We start from the raw sequence: 25,133 nt of genomic DNA, 5'->3' as shown, positions 1-25,133 counted from the left end.
ATATTATAAATTTAAAAAATAGAAAAAGATATAAATTTTGAATTATATTATAAATTTAAAAAAAAAAAGGGAAAATGACGTTGTTTAGTGTGATACTGACGCATAGCTCCAAAATTCCAATATCAAAATGAAATTTGACGCAGCGTTGGAGATGGCCTAATACTTCGTCCTAATACTTTGTCCGTAATCTTTTTTTTTTTCATTTAATTCGATTGAATATTGAGTTCATGATTTGTATATATCTTGACTTTATGATTAAAAATTAGCCTTTTACAATTTTAAATAAACCTAGGCGTGTCACTGGCGTAGTATTTCTATACCTTCAAATTTTGACTCAATAAAATAAAATATATTCGTACTAATATTAACATTCATCAAAATCGTCAATAAAGAAAACATGCATTAGGATGTTATCATTTAAAAAGAAAAAAGGAAAAACAAATTTTCTTGGTCGCTCTCCAGTTTCATACCTCCGTTGACCTCTAGCAGCAGCTCCATCTGCAATATTTTTACACCTTAATTGCTGTCCCTTGCTGTTGGATGTCATGTAAGCGAGTGGTTTCCAATTAGCTCTGTAAATGCTAACATATAAAATTAAACTGGCTATCACCTTGTTCTAACTAATCTACATATTGGTTTTTTTATGAATTGCTATTTCAAGTGTTGCTTCCATCAGGGTTTTTACGTCGGGATATGAATTTAAACTCCAATTTCTTTTTAACCGATTTTGATTTTCAGCCTTTCTGGTGTTCTTGCAAATGACCAACTCGAATTTAGAAATCTTCAAATATAGCAAAAGTTCCACAGCAAGAGAGCTCCTACGCCCACATAAACAACATCAGCATGCTTTCCAAATAATGATGAGTAAAGGAGAAAGAACAAGCATGCTCTTTTCTGACATTCATAAGCGAAGGAAAATTTGGTTTACATGAGAAGTGACTTTGTGGCTTCGCTGCCACAGCCCTTCAATAGCAATTGCAATTCCTAAAAAATTCCTTGATTTACATTGCATAATTACAATAAATATCATCTGAACCTATTTCCAGAGTATCATCAGCCACAGCAGCAAGTTAATGCAAGTAATAATATTAATTATACACCGAAGGGCGGGGCCTTGGTGGCAAATAAAAAGAGTTACCAACGTCTATTGAAGTTTGCAAAAATGGGTTCCTTCTATCAAATACAATCCGTCCCCCTCGGCCTATCCTTCCATGAAATCTGTAAGGAGCAGCAGATGAACAATTCTTTGATGAATCTACTGGTGGTACTATACCTGAGGCTGCCAACTTTTCAGGAACAAGAGGCTTTGTGAACAACAGAACTGGCTCAAGAGGATCCTGCATTTACCCCAAGATACAAGATTCAGCCGTGAAACTGATACAATACAGTAAAGTTAGGTAACACCAAGCCCGTGCTATATGAAATTGCATACCATTTTATTAAGCCAATTATATGGTGTATGCCGCCGCCTAAACTCTTGCTTCATGCTTCCTGCAGGCCCTGTACGGATAGCATCAGTTAAAGGAGGATTTTGAGCTGCAGCAGGTTGAGCACGTGGACGGCTGTTTGCTAGATCATCTGAGTCCACAAATTCATCTTCGCTTGAAGCAAACTTGGAAGACAGAGATGCGAATCCAGGAAGAGCCAAGCTGTCTTCGAGGAGCTCAGTTTCATGCTGAGAATAAGCCATGCACCAATTAGCTGATTTCAAACAAGACAACAGGCAATTAAATAGCACAGTTAAGTTGAGAAGCAGAACAGCTGAGGGGAAAGATAAAAAAAAAATCGAAGTCCAACCTTAAACATCTCTTGCCTAAGATCAATACCTTCACTATGTGAAAAGACAACAGTGTAGTTTGTTTATAGTGATAACATTATTTGGACTTGGGGCAAGCACGGATTATTAAGGTTATCAACTATGAAAGGAATCCTTCACCATGCAGATTACTGTTGTAACAATCACAGTGCATAAATGCATTAAATTTCAAGAAACTTGATAAACTTGATAAATGCAACATGACATTAAACGTAATACCCGGCTAGACTCTGGTGTTGAAATTCCAACTTTCCGACGGAATGCCCGTTGGAATCCGAAATCTCGGATACCGGAACCTCTTAGAAGGGAAAAATATGTTTTTACAAAATGTTTTTCATGATTTTATTAATTGGTTTTGAGTTAAAGTTTTAAAAATGAAAGAAAAATGTTTTTTGAGGGATAAGCCCAGGTTCGGCCGCCGAACATGGTACTGCCGCGGGAGCTCTCTTTTGGCCCCCGAAGGTGGTCTGGCCAGCCACCTATAAGAGGCCTCCAGTCCGAAAATGGAGGAGTTTCTCTCTCCATTTTCGGGCAAAGGTGAGTTATTGCCCTCCCATTGATGATTTTATATTTTTCCTTCAAATCCTTCAAATTTTCATGGGTTTTCGCTTGTTTTTGAAGTTTTAAGCTTAAAATCAAAGATTTTAAAGTTTGGGAGACCGTTTCTCCTCAACCACAAGTTTGGGTCGCATCTACCTTAGATCGTCAAGAGGTAAGTGTAAATCTTTGTCTTTTCCTATGTTTTAAGGAAGTTTTAAAAAGGATTAAGGGTTAAAGATGCATGTTATGGTTAGATCTAATGTTATAGGTTTTGAGTTGGGTTTTTTATGAATGTATGCTTATGTGATGTTCTTCTTGTTGTTGTTGGGCTTAAGTTAGTTTTATGCCCCTTATGCTTGATGGAGTGAGTTTTTGCATGTTTTGAGAAGTTGGGTATGAGTTTGGTGAGTTTTGGTGGCTGAGTGTTGAGGCAGAATCGGGTTTTGTCATCCTGGAGAACCCAGGTTCGGCCGCCGAACCTGCCTGTAGAGGCAGCTTTTGGCCGCCTAACCTGCCCCCAAAAGGGAGGACTTTCGGATCTGTGAAGGGGTTAGGCCGCCGAACCTGCCCTCGAAGGTTGGTGACTTTCGGATCTATGGAGCCTTCGGCCGCCGAATCTGCCTCCGAAAGTGCCTGACTTTCGGATTTGTAGGGACCTTCGGCCGCCGAACCCGCCGCCGAAAGTCCCCTGCCCAGCCTTCCTTTGCCTGTTTTGAATGCATGTTTTATGATGTTTTAGGGGGGTTTTGGGGAGATGTTTAGAGTCTTGTTAGAGTGTGTTTGGTCCCTCATTTGAGTCCACCTATGTAGGATCGGACCGGGGAGACCGTAGAAGCCTTCAGTGAGCCAGTTGCATCTTTGTCAGTCGAGCGTCAACCAGAGGTAAGTAGAACTAAACTAATCTATTGTTTTTAAAGTAATCAAACTCTTAAGCATGTTCATGCATCATGAATGTCATGTTATGCAATAGGTTGTTGCATTAAAATTCACGAATATGATGCATTGCATAATTTTACTGTTGATGTGGATGGATATTAGATGACCCACTAGCCCTCGATATGATATGATATGATATGATACGGAAATCCAGGTCGAGACCCATTCTATGCCCCTGGCACGATGTAAGAGAAAGTCCAGGTCGAAACCCATTTTACGCTCCTGGCACAGTTGGATATGTTATGTTATGTTTAAGAGGAAGTTCTGAGGAACTCTATCGAGGGCCGCGCATTATTTGGATATGTAGAGAGTTACTGGTGACAAGTCCACCCTTGATGTGTATTGTTTGTGTTGTGATGCATTCCATGAGAGCATATGTTCATTAAACTGTTTTTATGTTCTGCTCACTAAGCTCTTGTAGCTTATCCCTTTCCCCTAACCCCAGGTTTGCAGGGTCAAGAATAGATCGGGAAGTCGGCTAGAGGCTGGTATAAGCTCATGTAATAGAATAGTGGTGGACATGTACTATGTAATGGATTAGATTTGTGTTTTGCACTAACTTATGTTTTGTGTATCCCTGTTTATCATGATATTTATGTAAAAGTTTTAAATGATAAGTTATGTTGAATCAAACTTGAGGCATGTGATGTTGACCATACTAGAGCATTTGATGAGGGCTCTAATATGGATTTTATGTATATAGTATATGATGCATGCACAGGTTGAGCCAAGGTATATGAAATGAAAAATTTTCTTATAAAAATGTATAATCATGTATGGGATTTTATCAGGTATACAGGATGTATAGTAGACTTGTTACGGGTTCCGGCGACCTTAAGTCGATCTAAATCCTAGCGCCGATAGCGGTCCGGTATCCGGGTCGTTACATTAAATGCATACATTAGGCTAGTTTTCACATGTAGTCCCTCAACTTTAAGTATATTTTTTTGGCCACTCAACTAGAGGTGAGCATTTATCAGTTATAATGAAATAGCAAACTGACCTGATTCTGGTTTTTAAGTTCAGTTTCCGTTTTAGTTTCAAAAAAAAAAATGGTTTATCGATTTGGTTCGGTTAAATCAACTAAAAAACCGAATTAACTGAAGCAAACCAATTTTAGCTAATGTGCTGCAGTTTGCCTATGTGCATGTTTATGTGTATACCAAAGAAAAAATCCTAGGCAACGCCTTTCATTCAGCCGCCCATCCAACCATCCTCCTCTTCTTTGTTTTCATTTGCATCGACCACTTCTCCTTCTTCATCGCCGCCTTGTTCTTCGATCTGCACCACTTATGGTATCAATTTCTCCTTCATTCCAGCCCTTCTTCACACTTTTGATGTCGTTTGATCTGTGTCACAGCACATATCTGCAAGTCTGGGACGATGGTCAGCAAAGATGGTCTGCATGTGGTTCAACCTTGAGAGAAGTCAAGACACCTTGTTGTTCGATCTTGAGAGAAGCTGTATATATGTGTGTGTGTGTGTGTGTGTATGATGTTAAAACCCTATGTTCCTAGAAGTGAAAGGTTGAAAGCCAGCCGCCAACTAGCCCTCCTCTTAACAGTCAAAACCAGCTCTCCTCTCCTGCTCAGCACTAACAAAATCAACGATGGCGTCTGTGACCAGAAGCCCTTTGTCAGTGACCATGTTCTGTCTCATGCAAATTTGTGTTTTGATTTGTATTGATGATGGTTGTTTAGATTTCTCCCAAATTTTGCTCAGATTCGTTATTTACCTTGTGAGATTGCTCATAGATTTATTGAATTTATACTGAAGGAAATTTGTGTGTTTGATGCTTGGAATGAAGAAAACGGATGAACCAGATGGGTTGCTTGTGTTGCTGATGGGTTGTTCAGATTTCCTCCAATTTTGGTTCAGATTCATTCATTACCTTCTAAGATTGTTCATAGATTTATTGAATTTGTACCAAGTGAAATTTGTTGATGTTTGATGGTTGAAACGAAGAACACCGATGCGATTTTTTTCAGTTCAGTTCAGCTGTGCTTGTTCTTTTCATCGGTTCAGTTTTTAAAAGTAGGCTTTTATTTATTTCGATTTGATTTAATTCCGCATCGAACTAACTGATTGCACACCCCCACACTCAACCTCAATTTCTTTCTTAGAACTCATTCAACTGTAGTTTAAGTATCATTGAAGTCCATATTAACTACTATACCAAGTTTACAGGTTACTACAATTAAAAATTATTTCATCTCTCAATCTATTATAAATATGAATCATGAATATATGATGTTCATAATATGCGTCCAATTTTTACTATTTTCAATTTGGTTACTCGACTTCAATTTCTTTTTTGAAATTCTTTCAACTTCAATTTGAGTATTATTAAAGAATTTGTCACCTATTATTGCAGGTTTTTTCATTAATATGAATGAAAAATTATATGTTTTTATCTCATTCCCTCTCTCTTAATATAATTTTTTATTATTATTTATACATTAAGTATTAAGCATACACTTGTAACTCTCTACATAGTATAAATTTTTTTTAGTAATTAGCCTTTTTTTTTTTAACTTTTGGTATTCATCTCTTTTTATAAAATAAATACTAAAATAAATATCAAATATTAACTGAACGGTAATAATTTATAACTTTTTGAAGTATTTATAAATATTATTAATTATAATTACATTTTATTAAGTATAATTATTGTTCTTAATACTATTGATTATTATAAGCCATGATTATTAAATAAATTTAAGATTGATTTCAAAAATTATATACTATTTGTAAATAATAAAATGAATTTGGACAATTTCAAAATGCTCCTCCTTCCTTGTTCATTTATTTAAACTTATAAATTTTTTATGAGAGAAAAATCACACAATCTAACCTTGTCTCTCAAAACTATAAGGACTTTCCTCTTTCACACAAAAATTTGCCAATCAGACAGAGAGAGAGGGGGGGGGGGGGGGGGGAGTAAAAGTTAGCAATTTTTTGCTTACTGGGCCATTTTGCATAGGAAACCAACAAAAAGAAAAGGAACAAACATGTCCTGGGAACTATAGTTTGCTTTTGGCAAGCACAATCAAATTGGAATTTTGCATGAGACTTGGTGTTTCTTGTATAAAATGTAAGAGATATCACAAATATGCAAGAAAGTTGCAGGTTACAAATGAAAGAAACTAGCCAGCGGTGTGCAGTTTTTTTATCTAAACTGAAAAATTCAAACCAAACTGATCCACTTCACTCAGTTTGGATTTCAGAATATCAGTTGGTTCAATTTAAGGTTTTTAATTTTTCAGTTCAGGTTTTTTATAGCTAAATCAGACTAATAACTCCTTTTTCCCATTTGAACGCTCTATGCTCCTCTCTTCATTCTTGCCGCCCAAAACTCCCTGCTCCTCATCATTACAACCCTCTTCCACCAAGTTCTTCTTGTTGCTGCCTAATACTCTTTTCCTTATCAGCTTCAACTTCTCAGTTCTCACCCCTTGGCTCTCTCATATCTCGAATCTGTCTCTCCCTTCTCACCTCATCTTCATCTTATGAAGAGCCAATCTGCTCCTCGCTGTCCAGCTCCTTATCCTCAATCCCATCAGGCTAAAGGGAACTCCATGCGCAAGTCGTAAGATTGAGTCATGCAAAGAACCAGCTACTTGACAATGGGAAGGGGCCAAGCCTTCAATGTGGTGGGTTTTGGCATGGTAAAGACCAGCTCTGGTTTGGGCTTCGTAAAAGCTTTTGGCATGGTAAAGACCAATGTGGGCATGGTGAAGACCAGTGTGGGTTTGTAGATTGTTGCTGGGATTTGTGAAATTCCTTTCTTGATTGTTGCTGTGAATCTGTGATTGTTATAATTGTGAAATTCATGTGAACAGATTCTGAGATTTATGATGGTTGTGTTTGATATTTTATGCAAAGACAAATAAACTAATACGGAGGTTAGTGAGAGAGAACTTTGTTTTGTTTCACAGGAGAACTAAGAATAGAACCAATCCAAACTAAACCAACTTATTTTGGTTCTATTCCATTCAGTTATATCTCCTTAATCGCTTTGGTTCGGTCAATCATGAAAAGGTTCCAGTTTTCTGGTTTTCCAATTTCCGAATTCGATTTAGTTTAGAACCAAACTAACTGAATGCTCTCCTTTATTATATGACAGTGACCATGGTTTGCAATAAACATTATTGAAGTACATGGCAAAAATATAATAATAATATCAGAAAACAATTGTCAAAGGTGCACAAGTTCAACAAAAAGCTATGCCCTAGGCCATGAGCCGTTGGCAGTTCCAAGCTAGGAGCCTAGGACTCCATCTCACTTAGAACTAGGCTAAATCAACCAAAATATAAGTTCATGGGAGAGTGAACAAAACCCAAATTAAATAAATAATAAAAGATCAAAAGCTCAATGCCACATTCTCTTTAATTCCAAGTCTAATTGTGTATTTCTCCATCAGCTTTTCCAATAATTACTTGTAGAGTAGAATCTTGAATTTGTCATTGGGGTCTTGCGTATTTCTTATTTCTATGTTCAGTGCATATGACTTATGTTGAACTAATCTAAGTGGTTATCTTCTTGGTAGTATTAATATTTAATTATGATGTTTTTTGGCATTTAATTATTTGTCGAAAATTAGAGATTACAATCTATGACAGCCACCAAGCCTTGAAGCAAGAGAATATATGATCCTCTCAGCTTCCCAAAGAAAAGGTTCCTTCTTTTTTCTTTTTTTCAAATTCATTTCACAAAATAGTATTGGATTTCACAGTGCTACTGCTACAAACATGGGCAATCTTTCATATACCATTAATTGTAAAATAGTAATAAAAATAATTAAGAAACATATATTTGTAGCGTATGTACCTTCTCAATTCCAGATAAAAAGAGAAAACCATAGGCATCATTCTTGATAACTATTAATTACCAAAGATTATTATTTACCCCTTTTTGGAGAAGTCATCCACAAATTTTGGATAATACAAGGTTGATCCAATTAAAGAAAGTGAACATAGAAAATAACATGAATCAAAAATAATGTGGCAACATAAACATACCTTGTTCTTCATTTGGATAATACAACATAAACATACCTTGTACTTCATTTGGATCCTTTGGAGGCTCACTTCACTCTCCATAGCCTCTCTTTTTTTCTCCTCCCGCTGCCATATTTATTCCAGCCAATGAGTGCTTCTCCTTACAATGACAATCATTTAAGATTTGCAATATTCAGCAAATTTCAATAAGAGATCACCTTAATCAAAGCCTCAAGTATTGTTTTAGCTTGCTCAAGGTTTCGCCTCACCTAAAAATAGTAAATTGCCAAAGAACATTAAAATGCAAATCTTTAGTGAGAATACAAATCGTAATCCTTTTTATCTCATTAAATTATTTGCAAGAGTAAATTCATCATTAACAGTCACCAACTGGGTAAGGGAGAATCAACATAACACAAAAAACCAATAAAGCAGCAGTTCCTCATCCTTAAAGGTTCTTTCCTTTGAAGTCCTCCAAACAAATCAACAAATGCAAATGACATCGAAAGGACAACTTTCTTTTCCTGTAAAATGTACAGAAACAGCAAATAAATTGATGCACTGTGACTGGAGTGGGGAGTGAGTTTTCTTTTTTCAGATATTGGTAATTCACAGGTTAACTATGATTTGGTCCTACTACATGAACAGCCCTTCTTACTCCTACTAGGGGACAAAAGGGATTATGATAAAAAGAAAATTTCAAGTTAACCAAGTATTCAAAGGCCTGTCATGTTAAGTGCAAAACAATTTACTGAATATTTTTGAAAAGGACAAAAAATCTAATCCTAACTGGATTCAAGTTTAAAGACAACTGATTGAAGAAACAAATAGCAAATAGAACAAAGGAATACATCAAGTTTCATGAATAAACAGTATATGCAACGTCACTTCCAATCAATTTAATAACTATTTGCTATTGAGGTTGTAACTGCTTTCTGGAAGAGCACGGTTTTAGATGTTGCAAAAAAGTTGTTTGGGATCTTTTTTTTTTTTTTTTGGAGTTTAGAGTTTCCATGAAAAAATAAAAATCAATACCAATACCATAACCACTGGTTTTAATTGTGTCATCAAAATGGTGCTTGTCTTGACAGCAGTTAAGATAACAATGGCGAACATATCATTGATATGAGAAATTCATTTAACACCTGCCCAAGAACAATACACGGACCACAAGTATAATGTACAATACAAACAAAGAGACTACAGCTATATTCACGTTAATAAAAATATGACAAAATATGCAGGATTGATGCAGGTCTCAGAATCATTTTTGAAATCCGAGGCTCTGTGATGGCTAAAATAAGCACGAATTTGCCAGGAAACAAACCCCAGTCTCTCAAGTGAGAGCCAAGTTCCCTAACTGACTAGACTAGGACAGAACTAGAGATGCAGCCAAGCAATTCAAGAAAACTCAGAGTCAAATACTCAAAAAGCTTAGCATCATGATTTAGTTTTAATGCAGATTATACAGGGACAGTATGGAGTACTTCTACTTCTTCTAGAGTTTTACTTGTGTATCTATTTAAAGGATAAAGATTATGTTTTGCTGTCCAAATCCTTAAAGGGTTTAAGATCACTTTTTGAATCTATAAAAACCTATGTTTATAATGTTCTTTTGAAGTTTCAATCAATATGAATTCAAATAATTATGTTTGAGTTTTGTGGTGCAATTCAACCCTAAGTGTGTTGCATAAACTAATCTATTACTCACTTTACCTAATTCAGTTGTACAAACAACCCCCCAAAACCATGCCTGTACTAATTTTACTTCCCAAAAGGTTTAGAAGGATATAAGTTTGAAAAGCCATTTGGTTCAAAAAGCAGGCTTTTTGGAGGTTTTTTGCAGGATTGAATTAAGCAAAGTGAATAATCGAATAGTTTAAGCTTCAAACTTAAACAACCCTAGGCACCATAACCAATTTCCAGAAGCATTGAATTCCATCATACATCTCGAAGTTCAATTGCTAGAATTCATAATAATCAAAAGTTCGAAACAAATATTGGGAGCACTTAACAAAAAAAAACCAAGCAAATACTCCTTTCAACCTAGAAAAAATTATTATCCATAGGGATTGAGTGCTTTAAATCAGAATTAAGAACAATAATGAAGTAGAAAGATATCAGTTCTCACCTGGCGAAGCTTTTCAAATGACTGCACATTATTTTCCCTCCTCTGCATCTGTAAAAGAGAACACAGCAGATTTGAGATATCTATAAATAAACAAATTTATGCAAGGTTTACACAACAAGTATCTATTACTCAAATTTGACCTGAAGATTTCATTAAAAGCAAAAACACGTACCCTTCTCGTGTGCAGTCTGTGAGCTTTCTCCCTTGGCCTGAACACATTATATGGGTTGGTGTCATTAACTGGTGGAGGAGGCTGTGACCAGATAGACAGACAGAGAGAAAGAAAGAGAGAGAGAGAGACAGAATAAATAAATCTACACATGTTAATGCAGAGAAAGTGATAAATGTTCATTTTTAACAACTCATAACCAGCCCAGCAATTTTGCTGACAATATATTGAGGTCTAATTGCAATTGAGACAGTTAGGACAATATCACCAGAGTGGACATTTAACCACATTAATCACAAGTGAATTTGGCAAAATCTTATCAAGCAAGAAACACAAAAAAATAGAGATACAGTATTAAGTGGAAACTTAGAAATGAATATTTTAGATATTGGTAGCTATAGTGTTTCGGACCACGCATCTTGCATGGGTGCATCTCTAGTCTTTGCATGTGTAATTCATAAACTCCATAGGACTGAGGGCCTATTGCTATTTGGTTCAGCAGTACCTATCAGCTGTGAGTAGCCAACAGGTAGTGCCCAGCAAATTGTCATCCACAGTACATTCAACAATTGAGATAGATGTTGATATATATAAAACTATTATTATAAAAATGAATTCACTAAATTTGTTTTTGTTACACATATATACAAATGAATTCTCTAAATTAACTTCTTAGTAATATAGATATTGACATATAATGAATTATTATGTTTTTATTTCCATTCAACTTCTAGAATCTATGTGTATACTGTATATTTAAAATGCTTGCGTGTGGTGTTTTTTCTTATTAACAAATACTTTCACAACCATCTGAAATTTAATTGCATGTTTTATGGAAGTCAACTTTTGAGTCCAAAGGCTAGGATTTCTAGCTTATATCGGTTCTGCAGCTTTTAGCCATAAAATCAAATCTTGTTTCCATGATTCCAACAGCTAACTTTTGGTTTTTGGTTTACCCAATGCCTATCGCCTAGCAATTAAAGTTTCAAATCCCAAGTTACCAACCAATGTCTCCAAAAGCTAAACTAAACGATCACTAAGCAAATAGACTCAAATATTGAAATGAGCAGGTAGACAAGTTACAGTAGGATAACACTAGGATGTGCTAGAAAATTTCTGCAATTCTTTTAGAATGCACACATGCATACACTCACAACATTAAGGTTTTTTTTTTCATAGGACATGTTTTCTGCAATTTTTGGCATTTGGCTTCAAAGAAAAGTTGCTTTTCTAAATACAGGGAAAACTAAGCCATTTTCCTATTTGAAACCATAGTCATCAACTGCCACGAAGCCATATCTGCCGCTGGTAACCACATATTGGCGTGTTTTTTTGTATTCCTTTTGTTGTTGAAAAATGTGTACTTTGTTCCCTTATTTAGCTAGAAATTAAAAAAAACAAAAAATAAATAAATAAAGGCAATTGATATCAAAAATTCAAAACTTTTCGCCATTTTGCAATTTAATATAAATATTAAAAAGTTGGTTAAAGTATCAAAAATTGCAAACTTTACTGCAATTATATCCAATTTTAAATTGGGAAAAGTGTTTCTTGCTGACGTGGCAATGACATGTGGCTTATTTTATTATATTGGTATGACACATAGTTTGTAGATAAAGGCTATTAACATAAAAAAAATTCATAACTTTTTACTATTTTGCAATCTAATCCAAATATTTAAAAGCTGATACAATTCAACTCAAACTCCCTAAATCTATCTTCCTTCACCACTAATATCCTGAACCTTATTATTATTCTTCATCTCCATCTAGTCTAGTGCAATAAATCAAGGCTTCTTCCTATTTTATAATTTTGGGTCCCTTAATTTCTTTGGTTTTTAATTTCTTCAAAATTTGCAAGATCAATAGCACAACTACAAATAGTGAGACTATAATTTCTATTTCTAATAATGTTGAAATAGTTTCTTATAATTAATATAACGAAATTTATCATAATGGGTACTTGATAATATATTTGGAATGAAAGAAACTGAACAAATATGAAACTTGTTGCAATTTCTATTACAACTAGTAACAAATAAGAAGAAACTTAAGTTGTAATCTTTTACAACAGAACAAACGAGGATAAAGAAAAATAATGAAATTGAGAATTTAAGGGTAAGTAAGAACAAATTTAGAGATTTTCAGTTGAATTTTAACTGCTTTAAAAAATTTGGATTAAATTGTAAAACAGCAAAAAAGCTTAGATTTTTTATATCAAGTCTTTATTTACATGTCATATAAGTATAATAAAATAAGCCACATAGAATTGTCATATTAGCAAGATACACTTTTCCCAATTCAAGTTTTAAAAATTGGATACAACTGCAACTAAATTTACAATTTTGGACAATTTTACTAACTTTTAAAGATTTTGATTAAATAGCAAAACAGTGAAAAGTTTCAGATTTTTATGTAAATAGGCAAAATATAAAAGGGAGTTAACACAGGTCTCATGATTTCCTCCTTTTTTTTTGGTAATATTTTCCCTATACTAGAAGATATTTTCTAGCAGCTTTTTAGCATAACAATCAAATAGTAGAAAATATCTGAATTTATATCCAACAAGGAGAGAGAGAGAGAGAGAGAGAGAGAGAGAGAGAGAGCCTTATCCTATTTCCTGCAATTAGCAATCGTACTATTACAATCTAATAACATAAGATGTCTTAAATAATGAACCATGTACCAACAATCACATTTTGACTAGTAATCCAATCACGAAATGCAACAGTAATACGACAACAATTCTTATAAACCCAAGTGATGAAACTAACCTGCAAGCGCCGCAGAATAGGCTTCTGCCATCTTTCACGCTGGCCAATATAGAAAAAGAAAAAGCACCACTTAATGATTTTATTTTAAAAATAAGAAAAAAAAATAAAACAGCAAAGAGAAGTAAACAAAATTTTAAGGTTATGATATAGACAACAATGAAACCCAAGTGAAGCAAGAAATCCCTATGTAGATCACTAAAAAGTAGTGCAGACTTAAATTTAAAATATAAATAATAAATGAGAGAAGCCAAACACTTCTAGCCCATCACACCATGAAAAAAAAAAAAGTAGATAAATTAGACCTCTTCTGTTCAACTTGGATACTGTGCAAATATGGTGCCAACTTCCATGTTCAAGGTTAGAACGGCAAGCGTGCATAGATTTTTCACATAAGCGTAGAAAAATATAGAGGCCATACCGAAATCAGAGATATGGTGTTTATTTATGTAAGCACTAAAAAGTAGGAATTATTTGGACACAAGAGAATGCATAAAAAAAAACTCATGTCTAATCTTCAACCAAGCATGGTTGAACTATCCAAAAGCCATAATGTTTTCATATACTGCTTCATTTGCAAGCTAAAGAAGGCCACTAAAATATTAGAGCAATATCATTTAAAGAACTGCCACCCTTGCAAACACTATTAAGAATTATTAATTGAAAACAAATCAAGGACCTCACACCATGCCATTAATTTCCATAAACAATATAACACTCGTTATTTAATTTTTATTTTTTTACTTTTTTGTTGTCGAACTCATTGCTTAATTCAAGTATGCTGAAAACTGTGTTAACATTATAAACAGATAATACAACAAAATATGCAGCATGCCACTAATACTCTCTCCTTGCACAAACAGAAGCCATAACTACATCCCTTCCAGCATCTAAAGGGGGAAAAATCAATTTCTTTGCATTAGATTAGATTGTTCAATGACATTCTTTACGGCAAAAATTATAATAAAAAAATATTCAAAGCAGACTAGTGAATGTGATCTGAATCTTCTCATAATTTTCCAAAGCTGACATGCATTTCATACCTTTTCCTTCCAATAATTAAAAACAGACTGAAAAACAGCATATCGGGTGGACTGAGCTTGAGCTTGCAGGGCCTAACAATGGAAGAGAAAATAATTAAAGGAAAACAGAGAAACAATAAATTGAAACAGAACGCATCACTCAAATGATTTGACAAACTATCATATTATTATGAATGAAAGCATTAATTGGTAAACAACCAGTACCAATAAAGCATTAGCAGAAAAACAGGGGATTTCCATATCAAGATCCTTCATTAACTCATGATCTATCTTTTTCTCGGACTCTTTGGAAACTAAATGCATGAAGCCAAATTCTTTGGTTAGTATAATATGAACATGACATGACAAATTTGTGCAACATGGTTATAGACGAGAATCAAAACATAAGACAGGAACACAATCCTATAAGCTTATTGGATTCTGCATAACTACTCAATCCCTACCTACAACTACATGAACAACTTTCACCAGAGAGACAGTGAAAACAGTGCCAATAGGCCTTAATACAGCATACAAGTTTGTTTGGCTCAAATTTGTCAAAATTCCAATCAACCCAATGTTGTCAAGTTGTTTGTCAATGCAAAGACACCAAATACCAATGCTGTTGTAAAGAAGAGATTCAAGAAAGTATAATTCTTTTTTGGTTTTTCTTTTTTAATTAAGCTAGTGTGAGGCTATTAGCATTTCCGTTTTTGGTTATGAGATGGAATTTTAACCCTAGAAAATGCATGGCTGTTAGGAGTGAATCCTGAATCTGCTAGTGTGAGGCTATGTTGAGTCCTCTAGACAAGGCATCACAGGTCTGTTAACTGTAAAATCAATATCTATTGCTGAAGCCTTTGATTTTCCTCGATTCTTACCGCGCACAATTGTTGCTATTTATTAGCTTAATGAAGGGGCAAACATTTGGTCGCAAACCAAACCAAACTTGGAAAACTGAATCACCTAAAATTTCAAACTAAATAGACATTATATGTATAACCGAATCGAACTGATGCAATGAGAACCGAAATTTCAGTCCCATCCCAACAACAAATTTCAATTAGCCCAATCTGTTTTTGTTCTTTGTTCTCAAATCTCACATGCATAACATTGTTCTGAATCTTCAGTTTCTCAAATCTCACATGCAAAACATACATAACTAATCAATAAATCTGAGTTATCAAATAACAACCAAAAATCAAACCAACTCAATTAACCAAAAAAATGCAAAACTATATACATCACTTTGAAGCCAATAAAACTAAAGAAACCCATTGTTAACAATACACCAACTTGCCTAAAACCTAGATTTCTTAACAATGAACCCATATCCAGATTTCTTCAAACATCAATAACTGTGAAGATTAATCCAAGAAATAAAGAAAAAAAAATAATGAATAAACAATTATCCATCGCGATCTGCAAAGGAAAAACAACTGAGAGATGGCATCGAATCTGGAGAGCATGCAGTGGAGGTGACTCGCAAGAGGCTAGAGCATCCTCGAGTAGCAATTTCTTCTTCACTTCATGCTAGGTAGCAAACAAGAGGAAGGTTGGGCATGCAGAGGGAAAATGTACCGTCAAGCAAAACCAAGAGCAAGAGGGATCAAAACGAGGAGATTGAAATGGGAAGAAACGTATTCAAGAAAGAAGCAGAAGAAGAAGAAGATGAAGAAAAAGAAGGTTGTGTGAGAAAGGGAGACAGGGCCAAACCAGAATGAGGAGAGGGTGAGAGAGTGAGGTCTCTAAGGAATGGTAGTGGGCGGCGCAAGGAGGGAGCCCAGGACTCTAGGGTTATATATATATATATACAGCTGGTTCTTTTTTTCCATTGATTTTCATTGATTAACCAAGAACCAAAATTTTAAAAATAATAACCAAACTGAACGGTTCGGTTTGGTTTTTGGTATAAACCGAAAATTGCTCATCCTTGCATCCAATAGCACAATATAAAATTTGATAGTAAATGACACATCTTCAACCTGAAGCATCTTTTTACACAGTCCAGTACTAGGAATTTTCTTCCATTTGCCATTGCTACTTGCAGTCGCTTTCATGGAATTACTTGTAAATTGAGTCATTACACTGCCAACTGACTAACAACATTACATGTGTTGAAGTCTGCTAAATAATGCAATTATTATCCAAACCTACGTCATGCTTTCCCAAGACAATAGAAATAATATTTCATATAGATCTATTAAGCCAGATTAGGAGCTTCACATAAGGAAGGGTAAATTACACTTTCATCCCTAATTTTTAGGGATAATTAATGGATCTATCCCTTTATTTATAAAATCGAACTCTTAAATCCTTGAGTTTTACATTTACCCAACTCAAAGTCCTTACGTCCATATTTCTGTCAAATTTATGTTAATCTAAACGAAAATACTCACCCATCTTCTTCTTTCCCATCCTGGAACCATAACCCTCAATAACTCCATTGTTTTATGATTAATAATACTATCAATAGTGATTAAAAACAAAAAAGCTCACATACCCACATAAGCACAAACCATCGTAAACTCTATCTTCAACCACACAAATCATTATCACCTACTACACCATCAACTCCTTAACTTCACCCATATAAACTCACAAAGCCACAAAAACCACCAAATCTCACAACACCCTCTTGCAATCCCACACTTTCTCCACTTGAGGGTTGGTATGAGAATACCACATAATGCGAGAGGTTAGCAAAGTGAGAGGAGGAAGACAATAAGGACTATGAGAAATCTAAAATTTCAATCACCACCCAGATGGAGGCCAAAGATTGAGGAAATAACACACTTTCTTTAGTAAGAGAAACTGGGACAAGTTTCAATAAAGAATCAAGTCTTTTTTCTTTTTGTTTTTTACTAGACCTAAATATAAACAATGAATTTAATAAACTAGGAACCAATCATTCTAGATATCGTAAATACAAAAGAGTAACAGTGAAAACTAACAAGGATCTGCTCAATGAAAATAGCAATTCACCTCAATTGCATAATCAAGTTGTAGCAAAACAGGGATTGGTGAACCAAGGGTGGGAGTTATAACCCCTGCTCTTTCCCGAGCTTTATGATCCAAAACTTCCAACTTGAAAATAAAACTTTCAAACCTGCAATAACAAGAATACCTATATAATTATGATATAAGAAGAGAAAGATGGTTGCAAGTGATTCAACAATGTAATGAATTAGAATTGGAAGTTCAATTAGATATTTAAGAAATAAAAGTTTTTGCAAGGGTATTTTACTATTTAGTTGACAACTCACTAGTTAGTCCTTTAATTTTGAAAAATACATTAAAACATTTCTAAGATATTAAAAACCTGCTAATCAGGCCTTTGTTAACTTTAATTGTTAAGTATTCTATTATTTAGTCCTTATAGTATGAAAAAATTCATGAATTGGTCCCTTAATTTTATAAAAATATAAATTAATTAGTCCCCCCGATTGAGGGCATTTTAGACTTTTCTAGCACTTAGTAGTTAAAATAACGGAAGAAATGATTAATAGAATTTTTTAAATCTCAACAACATTTTAATTTATTTTTCAAAACTAAGGGATTAACTAGTGAGTTTTACTACATCACAAGGATTAAAAAGTAATTTTCCCTCTTTGCAATTGTACACAAATTGAAATCTCAATCTAGACTCCAAACTATTAAGGAAGTTGAATGTTAAGCCTAAAGTTTGTTGTTCAATCCCAAAGTTATTCATTCTAGCCTCCATAATAAAGTAATCCATTTTTAAGTCAAGGGAACATGAGAAAGGGCCAAAAGGCTAATTAGAACTCCTAGGACTAGTTCAAGGCCAATGTATAATTACCTAGTTCTAGCTTAGTCTATTTTCACCAAAGGACAAGTTTCTGATTGTAATTCATTCAGTTATCCTCATTCTCCATTCACCTTCTGGGGACAAATTTTTTATCTATTCTCTTGCTTTATCTATCTCCTTCATAACTTAATCTGTTAACTGTTTATTAATATTTCACTAATAATAATGATATCCCCATTTTAATGGCACCTCAATGTTCCTTTTCCTTCTAAATAAAGACCATAAAGAGGGAAAAAATAATAAAAACAAGTTTAGAAGAATTGCTCCCTTATAAGTATATTCAAATGATAAGACGGTGAGGAAATTTCCTAAAATTATAAAGACTAAAATCTCACAAGAAGAGCAAAATGTTTACAAAATACTTTTAAACAAAAGACATGAAAAGAAATAAAGGAACCAAAAGGTGAACAACGAACCATACAATAAGCTCACAAATAACATCCATTTATGCGATATTAACCACCACATTAGTAGAGAGGAAAAAAAAAGAAATATAGAAATATTATTTACCTTTCAGGTGAAAGATTCTTTCTATCTTTGTTCAAGTCTTGAAGCCAATCCTCGTCCTCATTGTCTAGATCATATTCAACAAAGTCCCCAAGTTCCGCTCTAGCTGCAAAAAGAGAATAGAGTTTGAGCATTTCATAAGAATACAAATACGAATGAATGATTGTTTTGTAATTCACAGACCTCCCCTCGCACGTAGATAGGATGTGGGTTGAGCGAAAGTGCGGGCATAGTCTCTTTCATAAGTATCAACGATAACAAACTGAGGAGTGGGTATTTCAGGAGCTAGTTTCTTGGTAGGGATGTGGTGCACCTAAAGAGAGATATCTTGAAATTAATCAAAAGTAGGCATCCACATTGACAAGCAAATGGGCATTATACAAAAGTTGCACAACAAAAAAGGTAGTCATTGAGCAGAAACCTAAAGCAGCAATTTAAAGAAAGAAAAAATAAGTACCTCATTTTCAGGCTCAACGAAAGCAATGCGGAGGAGCTGAGAATTGCGAGTAGAAGTGGGAATCTCATCATCTTCAAAATCCTTCACAGACTTAACAATTGGTAACTTCTTGTGTATGTCTAATGGGCGCGGCCTGAATGATAATCTACTCATTATCTTATCTCATACATGTGTCTTAGCTGCAATCTTAATCGCCTAAAAACTTGATGAAAACAAATATCACATCAAACAGATGACAAATTGAAGCTCAAACCATGTAAAAGTAAACAATTTTCTGGGCAAGTGGATGGAATCTGGTTTTCTGTGTGTAGGTTTCAAAGAAGGAGAATTCTTCGCTCTCTTCCCTTGTCTTGTCCTCTCCGCTAGGGTTCTGCGATTTCAATCTTGTTCAGGAGTGTGTGCGCGAGCGTGAGTGTTCAGATTTGCGATGCGCGTCGCGTGTGAATAGAAAGCAGGAGCGTATCCCGCCTCAACCTCTACCCGGCCGCTGCAATCATTGCAACATTTTATTGGGCCGGGTATCTGGTCGGACATAACAAAGCCCATACTAACATGGGCCTAAACTTTTTACTCTTAGTTTAGTTATGAGTAGGCCTGGCCTATGCCGGTTCCAATTGGGAATCCACAATTAATCAAATCGAAATTGGATCAATTTTAACAGTTCAAAACAGTTTTTTTACAGTTTTAGTCTGATTTTAAATCAATGGTTATGGTTTTTTATAATTTGAACTTCAGTTAAAATCTAAATTTTAAACGGTGAATCGAATTATATTTAAAATAAATAATATTTTTTATAAATAAAAATTTTTTTAAAAATGAATTTGAACTTAATTATTTATATTTATATATTATCTTATCTGATTTAATTCAATAATTAAAGATATATATAACTAATAATTCAGATCAAATTCCCACTCTTCATCTCCTTCTTTAAAAAAAATTATTTATGTATCAAATTTAAATTTTAAAATTTTATTGGATGATTTATTTTTAAAAATTCAAATTGATCTGAAATATTTATTTGAATCGATTAGTTCTAGTCTGATTTTATTTCTAATTCAAAAGAGATGGACAATAATTAGTCAGCCATAATATAAAATTGAAGTCCAGTTTAGAAATTAAAACCAATTTAGTCTATAGTCCAAATCAAAATAGCCAGACCTAGTTATGGGCAATTAAGAGCATAAATAAATCGAGTTGAATTAATTTAAAAAGTTTAAGTTTAGTTTGTTAAAATGTTTTATATCTCAATTTAAATTTAAACTTTAATTATTTTAAGTTTCATAATAAATTTAATTCATGTAAAAAAGTCTAAATTAAATATGCTTTTTAAACTGAATATTAAATAAATTATGAATAGCTGGACTTATTTATAAATCTAATGAATTTGATATTAGGAATAATAAACTTAAAATTAAATAATTTAATTAAATAACCATATATTTATTAGCTACGTTGCAAACTATTTAATAAACGAACTAGAAACCTCCAATTTTTTAGTTGTTTCAATATGAAAATAAATCACTATAATTGACCTCCCAGCTCAATAAATAAACACTAAAAAATAAACAATAAAATAATAAAATGTTTACTTATTGATAAATCTGTTCATCTTCCTGGTCCATTATAGATTTGGCTTTCTTCTGGGTCCCTTCTTGCTGGGCTATTTGATGGGTCTCTCCATGCTCTACCTGGTGAAATGACCTGTAAAATAAGAAAGAATAGTCAGGGGCCTACCGGGAGTGCCCCGGTGGAGGCCCTCCGACGCTCAAGTCAGATTTTATGGCTCAGAGTAATATATTTAGGCAAGAGTTGCAGAAAGAATAAAAATGGTGTCCAGGAAGGAGAAGGAAGAAGAAGAGAGAGCCCCTTCTGCGTGGCCTCTACCGTGATATATATATCTGTCTCTCTGCCACAATGCAAGCTGTCTTCTGTCGCCTAGCTCCATATATACGGATGTGTCAGGCGCTTGCTCCATGCGTAACGGCCATTAATTCTCCTCTGATACGCATGCGGAAGGACCTACCAGCGGGGCATCTTGGTCATTTTCCCCTTTCCGGGCTGGGTTGAATGATAGGGCTGAAGTTGAGCCTGGTGAGGGCCTAATTACTGGGCCGAGAGGTTTGGGCCGGCTTGATTGAGGAGTCTAGGCGGAGTCCGGCCCTGTGACTGAGCGGGCTGGACCTGGCTCTCGAGGGGAATATTGAAGCCTTCGAATCATGGACTGTTTTCATGGGCCTGGCCTTTAGACCGGGGTGAAGAAATCCAGCGATCATCAATTGCCCCTTTATCTCCTCAGCAGTTATTCCATGACTGGTGAGGGGATAAATCTTTAAACTCTATTCATGACCGTGTGGTCTGAGAACTGCTCTTGTCGAAAGTATCCCTTTCTTGCCTTTTTATTATTTTTGTCTGAGCGTTGGACTCTCATGTATGTTTTTTGCCCCTGAGTATTTATGGGCTGTCTTCTCTTGAGCGTTTTGCAGGCTCTTTGTTGCCTAGACCTTTCTCTAGGTCAGCTGAGTTGGTTTGGTGTGAGTGGTCAATTCTCGAGGTCGGTGCCTTTTATAATTGCCCCTGATTCTCTGTTTTGGCTTTGTATTTTGGTATGCAGTTTGCTTAGGAATCGCCTTGCCTTAATTCGGTCTGCCTATTGGGTTTACCAGTACTGCGCTCGTTTTCTTGAGATCGGCATGGTGCTTTGGTACTTTTGGCTGTTGTATGAGATCAAAGTCTCTTTACCTGATGACTCGAGGTCCTCTGGGAGGTCGGAGTTTAGCTTTTCATTTATGGTCCCGTGCCCCAATCTTTTATGTGAGATCGGAACTATGTTCTTATGAGTTGTTTTTGCTTGTGGCACCGGACGATCTTGGGGATCCCGGCCGTTTTTGCTCTGGGAGATCTTTGAGATCTTCGTCGGCCTTCTTCCTCAGTGAGGTATTCTGCTTCAGTGAGGTTTCTCGAGCTGTTGTTTCCTTATCATGAATGAAGTATTCGCTGATCATAACTAAAGTTTGTTTTGCTGGCTGAGCTCTTGGCTTACTCTTCCCGAATTAGACTAATCGTACCCGTGAGCTCTGTTTTGACAGGGACTGGAGCTGAGGTTTTATCTGCTTCGTGCCATTAGATTTTCCTCGGGTTGGCTTCTGTTTAGGCGATTTCACTCCGCTATTTTATTTGTGAGCTCGGATGTCTGGTCCCTCTCGGGGTGATCCTTTGTCAGTCGGTGCAACTTAGTCAGTGTGCTCCACTGGGAGGGGGAGTTCGGCCTTTGTCGGTTTTCCCCTTCTTGGGTTATTTTTGCTAAATGTATGTTTATGGCAAACTGGTTTGAGCTCTGTTCTCTGTTGTTCCCTCTACACTCAGCTTCCTTCTGTCTGAGTGTTTCATGTTGCAATTTTATCCGAGCTGGGGACTCGGTCCTTGGTTCTTTGCTTAGGCTTTCTCGAGGTCGGTGCCTCATATGATGGTCCTTGGCCGAACTTTTTTGCCATTCCGAGCTCATTTTTTGAGGTCGGCGTGATGCTGTGGCGTTCTTGGCTATTATGCTCCGCGCTTTTTTGGGAGGTCGGAGTCTGATTCTTTATTGGTAGCTTAGGATTCATCTTTCTCATGAGATCGGAACTGTATTTTATGAGTTGTCCCGGCACATGATATTGGGAATTTTTGCTCCGGGAGGTTATTAAGACCTTCATTAATCGTTTTTGTTTTGTTTTTTCTGGGAGTTTTAGGGGATCCCAGTCTTCTTTGTTTTCCCGGGAGTTCTAGGGGATCCCGGTCTTCTTTGCTTTTTTCCGGGGTGACCTCGGGGCCCCGCCGGCTGTTTTTTGTTTTGTTTTCCCGGGAGTTCTAGGGGATCCCGGTCTTCTTTGCTTTTTTCCGGGATGACCTCGGGGCCTCGCCGGCTGTTTTTGCTCCAGGAGATCTTACGGGATCCTGACTGTTTTTGTTCCGGGGTGACCTCGGGGCCCCGCTGGTTGTTTTTGTTCCGGGGTGACCTCGGGGCCCCGCCGACTGTTTTTGCCTCAGGAGATCTTACGGGATCCTGGCTGTTTTTGTTCCGGGGTGACCTCGGGGCCCCGCCGGCTGTTTTTGCCCCAGGAGATCTTACGGGATCCTGGCCATTTTTGTTCCGGGGTGACCTCGGGGCCCCGCCGGCTATTTTTACTTTGTTTTCCTGGGAGTTCTAAGGGATCCCGGTCTTCTTTGCTCCGGGGTGACCTCGGGGCCCCGCCGGTTGTTTTTTGTTTTGTTTTCCTGGGAGTTCTAGGGGATCCCGGTCTTCTTTGCTCCGGGGTGACCTCGGGGCCCCGCCGGCTGTTTTTTGTACCTCCTTAAGGTTTTGCACAAGATTCAGGCTCATTGGCCTTACTGTCGCTTCCAGGCTCTTTAGCCTTGCATGGGATTCAGGCTCATTGGCCTTACTGTCGCTTCCAGGCTCTTTAGCCTTGCATGGGATTCAGGCTCATTGGCCTTACTGTCGCTTCCAGGCTCTTTAGCCTTGCATGGGATTCAGGCTCATTGGCCTTACTGTCGCTTCGTCATCTCAATTGGTTTTGTGCCTAATTGAGGTCTTACGCAAGATTCAAGCTCATTCTGCAAAATAAAAGCTTGCACAGAGTGTATGTAACGAGGAAGTTCATTGTTAATTCAATAATATCCGTCAATTAATAATATGTCGCACATGTCACTTGGTTTCATTTTTTAGATACATGCAAGTATTAACTCATGCAATTTTTAGAGATGCAATGAACAATATTTTTGCATGTGTAAATTTCTCCATAATTTTTCAATCTATATAATGTGAGCAATTATCAGGATATCTAAACTCATAAAGATATATACTTTAATTAAATTTAATCTTACTATTTACATACGAAATACGCCCTTTAATAATCCATGAAATCGTTTATATTCACTAATATTTAATTAAAATAATTGCCAATAACTAAAGGCATTCTTGAAATTCTGAAGCAAAATAATAAATATACACAACAAAGTGTGATTTGGGTAACTGGAGCATATATATATATATATATCATGAGTATTTAAAATAAGCAATTAAGGGCTTATAAATTTCTCCAACAGTAATTATGCTAATGACACGTGTCAAGTAATGTGTACCTTATTTCAATCATCAATCGGCATGATTGTCAAAAATGTGGCGAGCAGCATTTCAGATGAGTGCAGGCTCCCGAGGACCGAGTGAGTGCGGGTTCATAATTGGAAGTGCGGTTCGCACCGATCCACTCACATGATGCCTGATCAGTGGATTTCCAGTTATTCAAAAGATCAAGTTCATCATGGAGGGCATTCTTAAGATTTGGGAGGTTTTGCGCCTCCGGATTCAACCCCTCAGAAGCACAAATCAATAGCAAAGTGTTACGACCTATGCTCGTTTCCCCTCCGTTTCTCTGACTGTGATTCTCTTTTTTCGTCCCCAATATATATGGTAGTCAGGTAATAATATACTGCTGTTTGCTCTTGCTTGCTCTCTCTCCCTGAGTAAAAGTTAGGGTTGTGGGCCCGGCTGGTGGCTGTTTTCTTCCATTTCTTTCTTTCTTTCTTTCTTTCTTTTTTTTTTTTTTTGTCAAATGTATATGTATTATTAGCAAACAAAAAGGCAAACAGAGGACACTTGTCTTGCTGTTATAGGCCCTAGCCCATTGTAAGAAACCCATGTATATTTTCAAGAGCTGAGTGCATCTAAGGTAAAAAAGAAGCACCAGAAGGAAAGTAACAACAGTGACAACAGCCACAAACACAAGAGAGTTCAAAAGGGTACCTCTGAGCTTATCCCAGAAGGAGTCCGAGGTTGTCTCAGTGTAAGCCATGGTAGCTATGGTGTTTATTGTTGTTGATGTCGACGAGGAGTCCGTGTTGAGACTTGAGACCAGAATCACCACAATGAACATGCAGATTGATACTGGTGTTATGATTCTGATTATTTCTTCTC

General features: G+C 36.0%; 1 protein-coding gene across 2 annotated transcripts; it reads right to left on the bottom strand.

The window, feature by feature from the left end:
* Positions 1–865: 865 nt before the first annotated feature.
* On the bottom strand, positions 866–19,646 carry LOC110610826. Of its 2 annotated transcripts, none has more exons than XM_043954685.1 (12): positions 19,178–19,646; positions 18,904–19,033; positions 18,724–18,826; positions 17,370–17,493; positions 14,406–14,477; positions 13,366–13,404; positions 10,596–10,676; positions 10,424–10,471; positions 8,511–8,561; positions 8,314–8,418; positions 1,433–1,675; positions 866–1,337 (listed from the first exon to the last, which is right to left on the bottom strand). In XM_043954685.1, the coding sequence occupies exons 1-12, from the start codon at positions 19,328–19,330 to the stop codon at positions 1,089–1,091; spliced, it is 1,398 nt and encodes a 465-aa protein (XP_043810620.1). In that variant the 5' UTR covers positions 19,331–19,646; the 3' UTR covers positions 866–1,088. The 2 variants fall into 2 exon arrangements, with proteins under 2 accessions (XP_043810620.1, XP_021606594.1); XM_021750902.2 differs by having other exon boundaries at positions 8,350–8,418; positions 19,178–19,643.
* Positions 19,647–25,133: the final 5,487 nt, after the last annotated feature.

This window comes from Manihot esculenta, chromosome 3 (genome assembly GCF_001659605.2).
Source record: "Manihot esculenta cultivar AM560-2 chromosome 3, M.esculenta_v8, whole genome shotgun sequence".
Lineage (NCBI taxonomy): Eukaryota > Viridiplantae > Streptophyta > Magnoliopsida > Malpighiales > Euphorbiaceae > Manihot > Manihot esculenta.
This window is presented reverse-complemented; position numbering and strand designations above follow the sequence as displayed.

Bases quoted from the DNA above. Each gene is read 5' to 3' on its own strand.
- LOC110610826 (XM_043954685.1), bottom strand. From the start codon at position 19,330: ATGAGTAGATTATCATTCAGGCCGCGCCCATTAGACATACACAAGAAG. The intron at 18,827-18,903 runs GTCTGTGAATTA...CTCTTTTTGCAG, and splicing joins CTATCTACGTGCGAGGGGAG to CTAGAGCGGAACTTGGGGAC. The intron at 8,419-8,510 runs GTGATCTCTTAT...TAAATATGGCAG, and splicing joins TACTTGAGGCTTTGATTAAG to CGGGAGGAGAAAAAAAGAGA.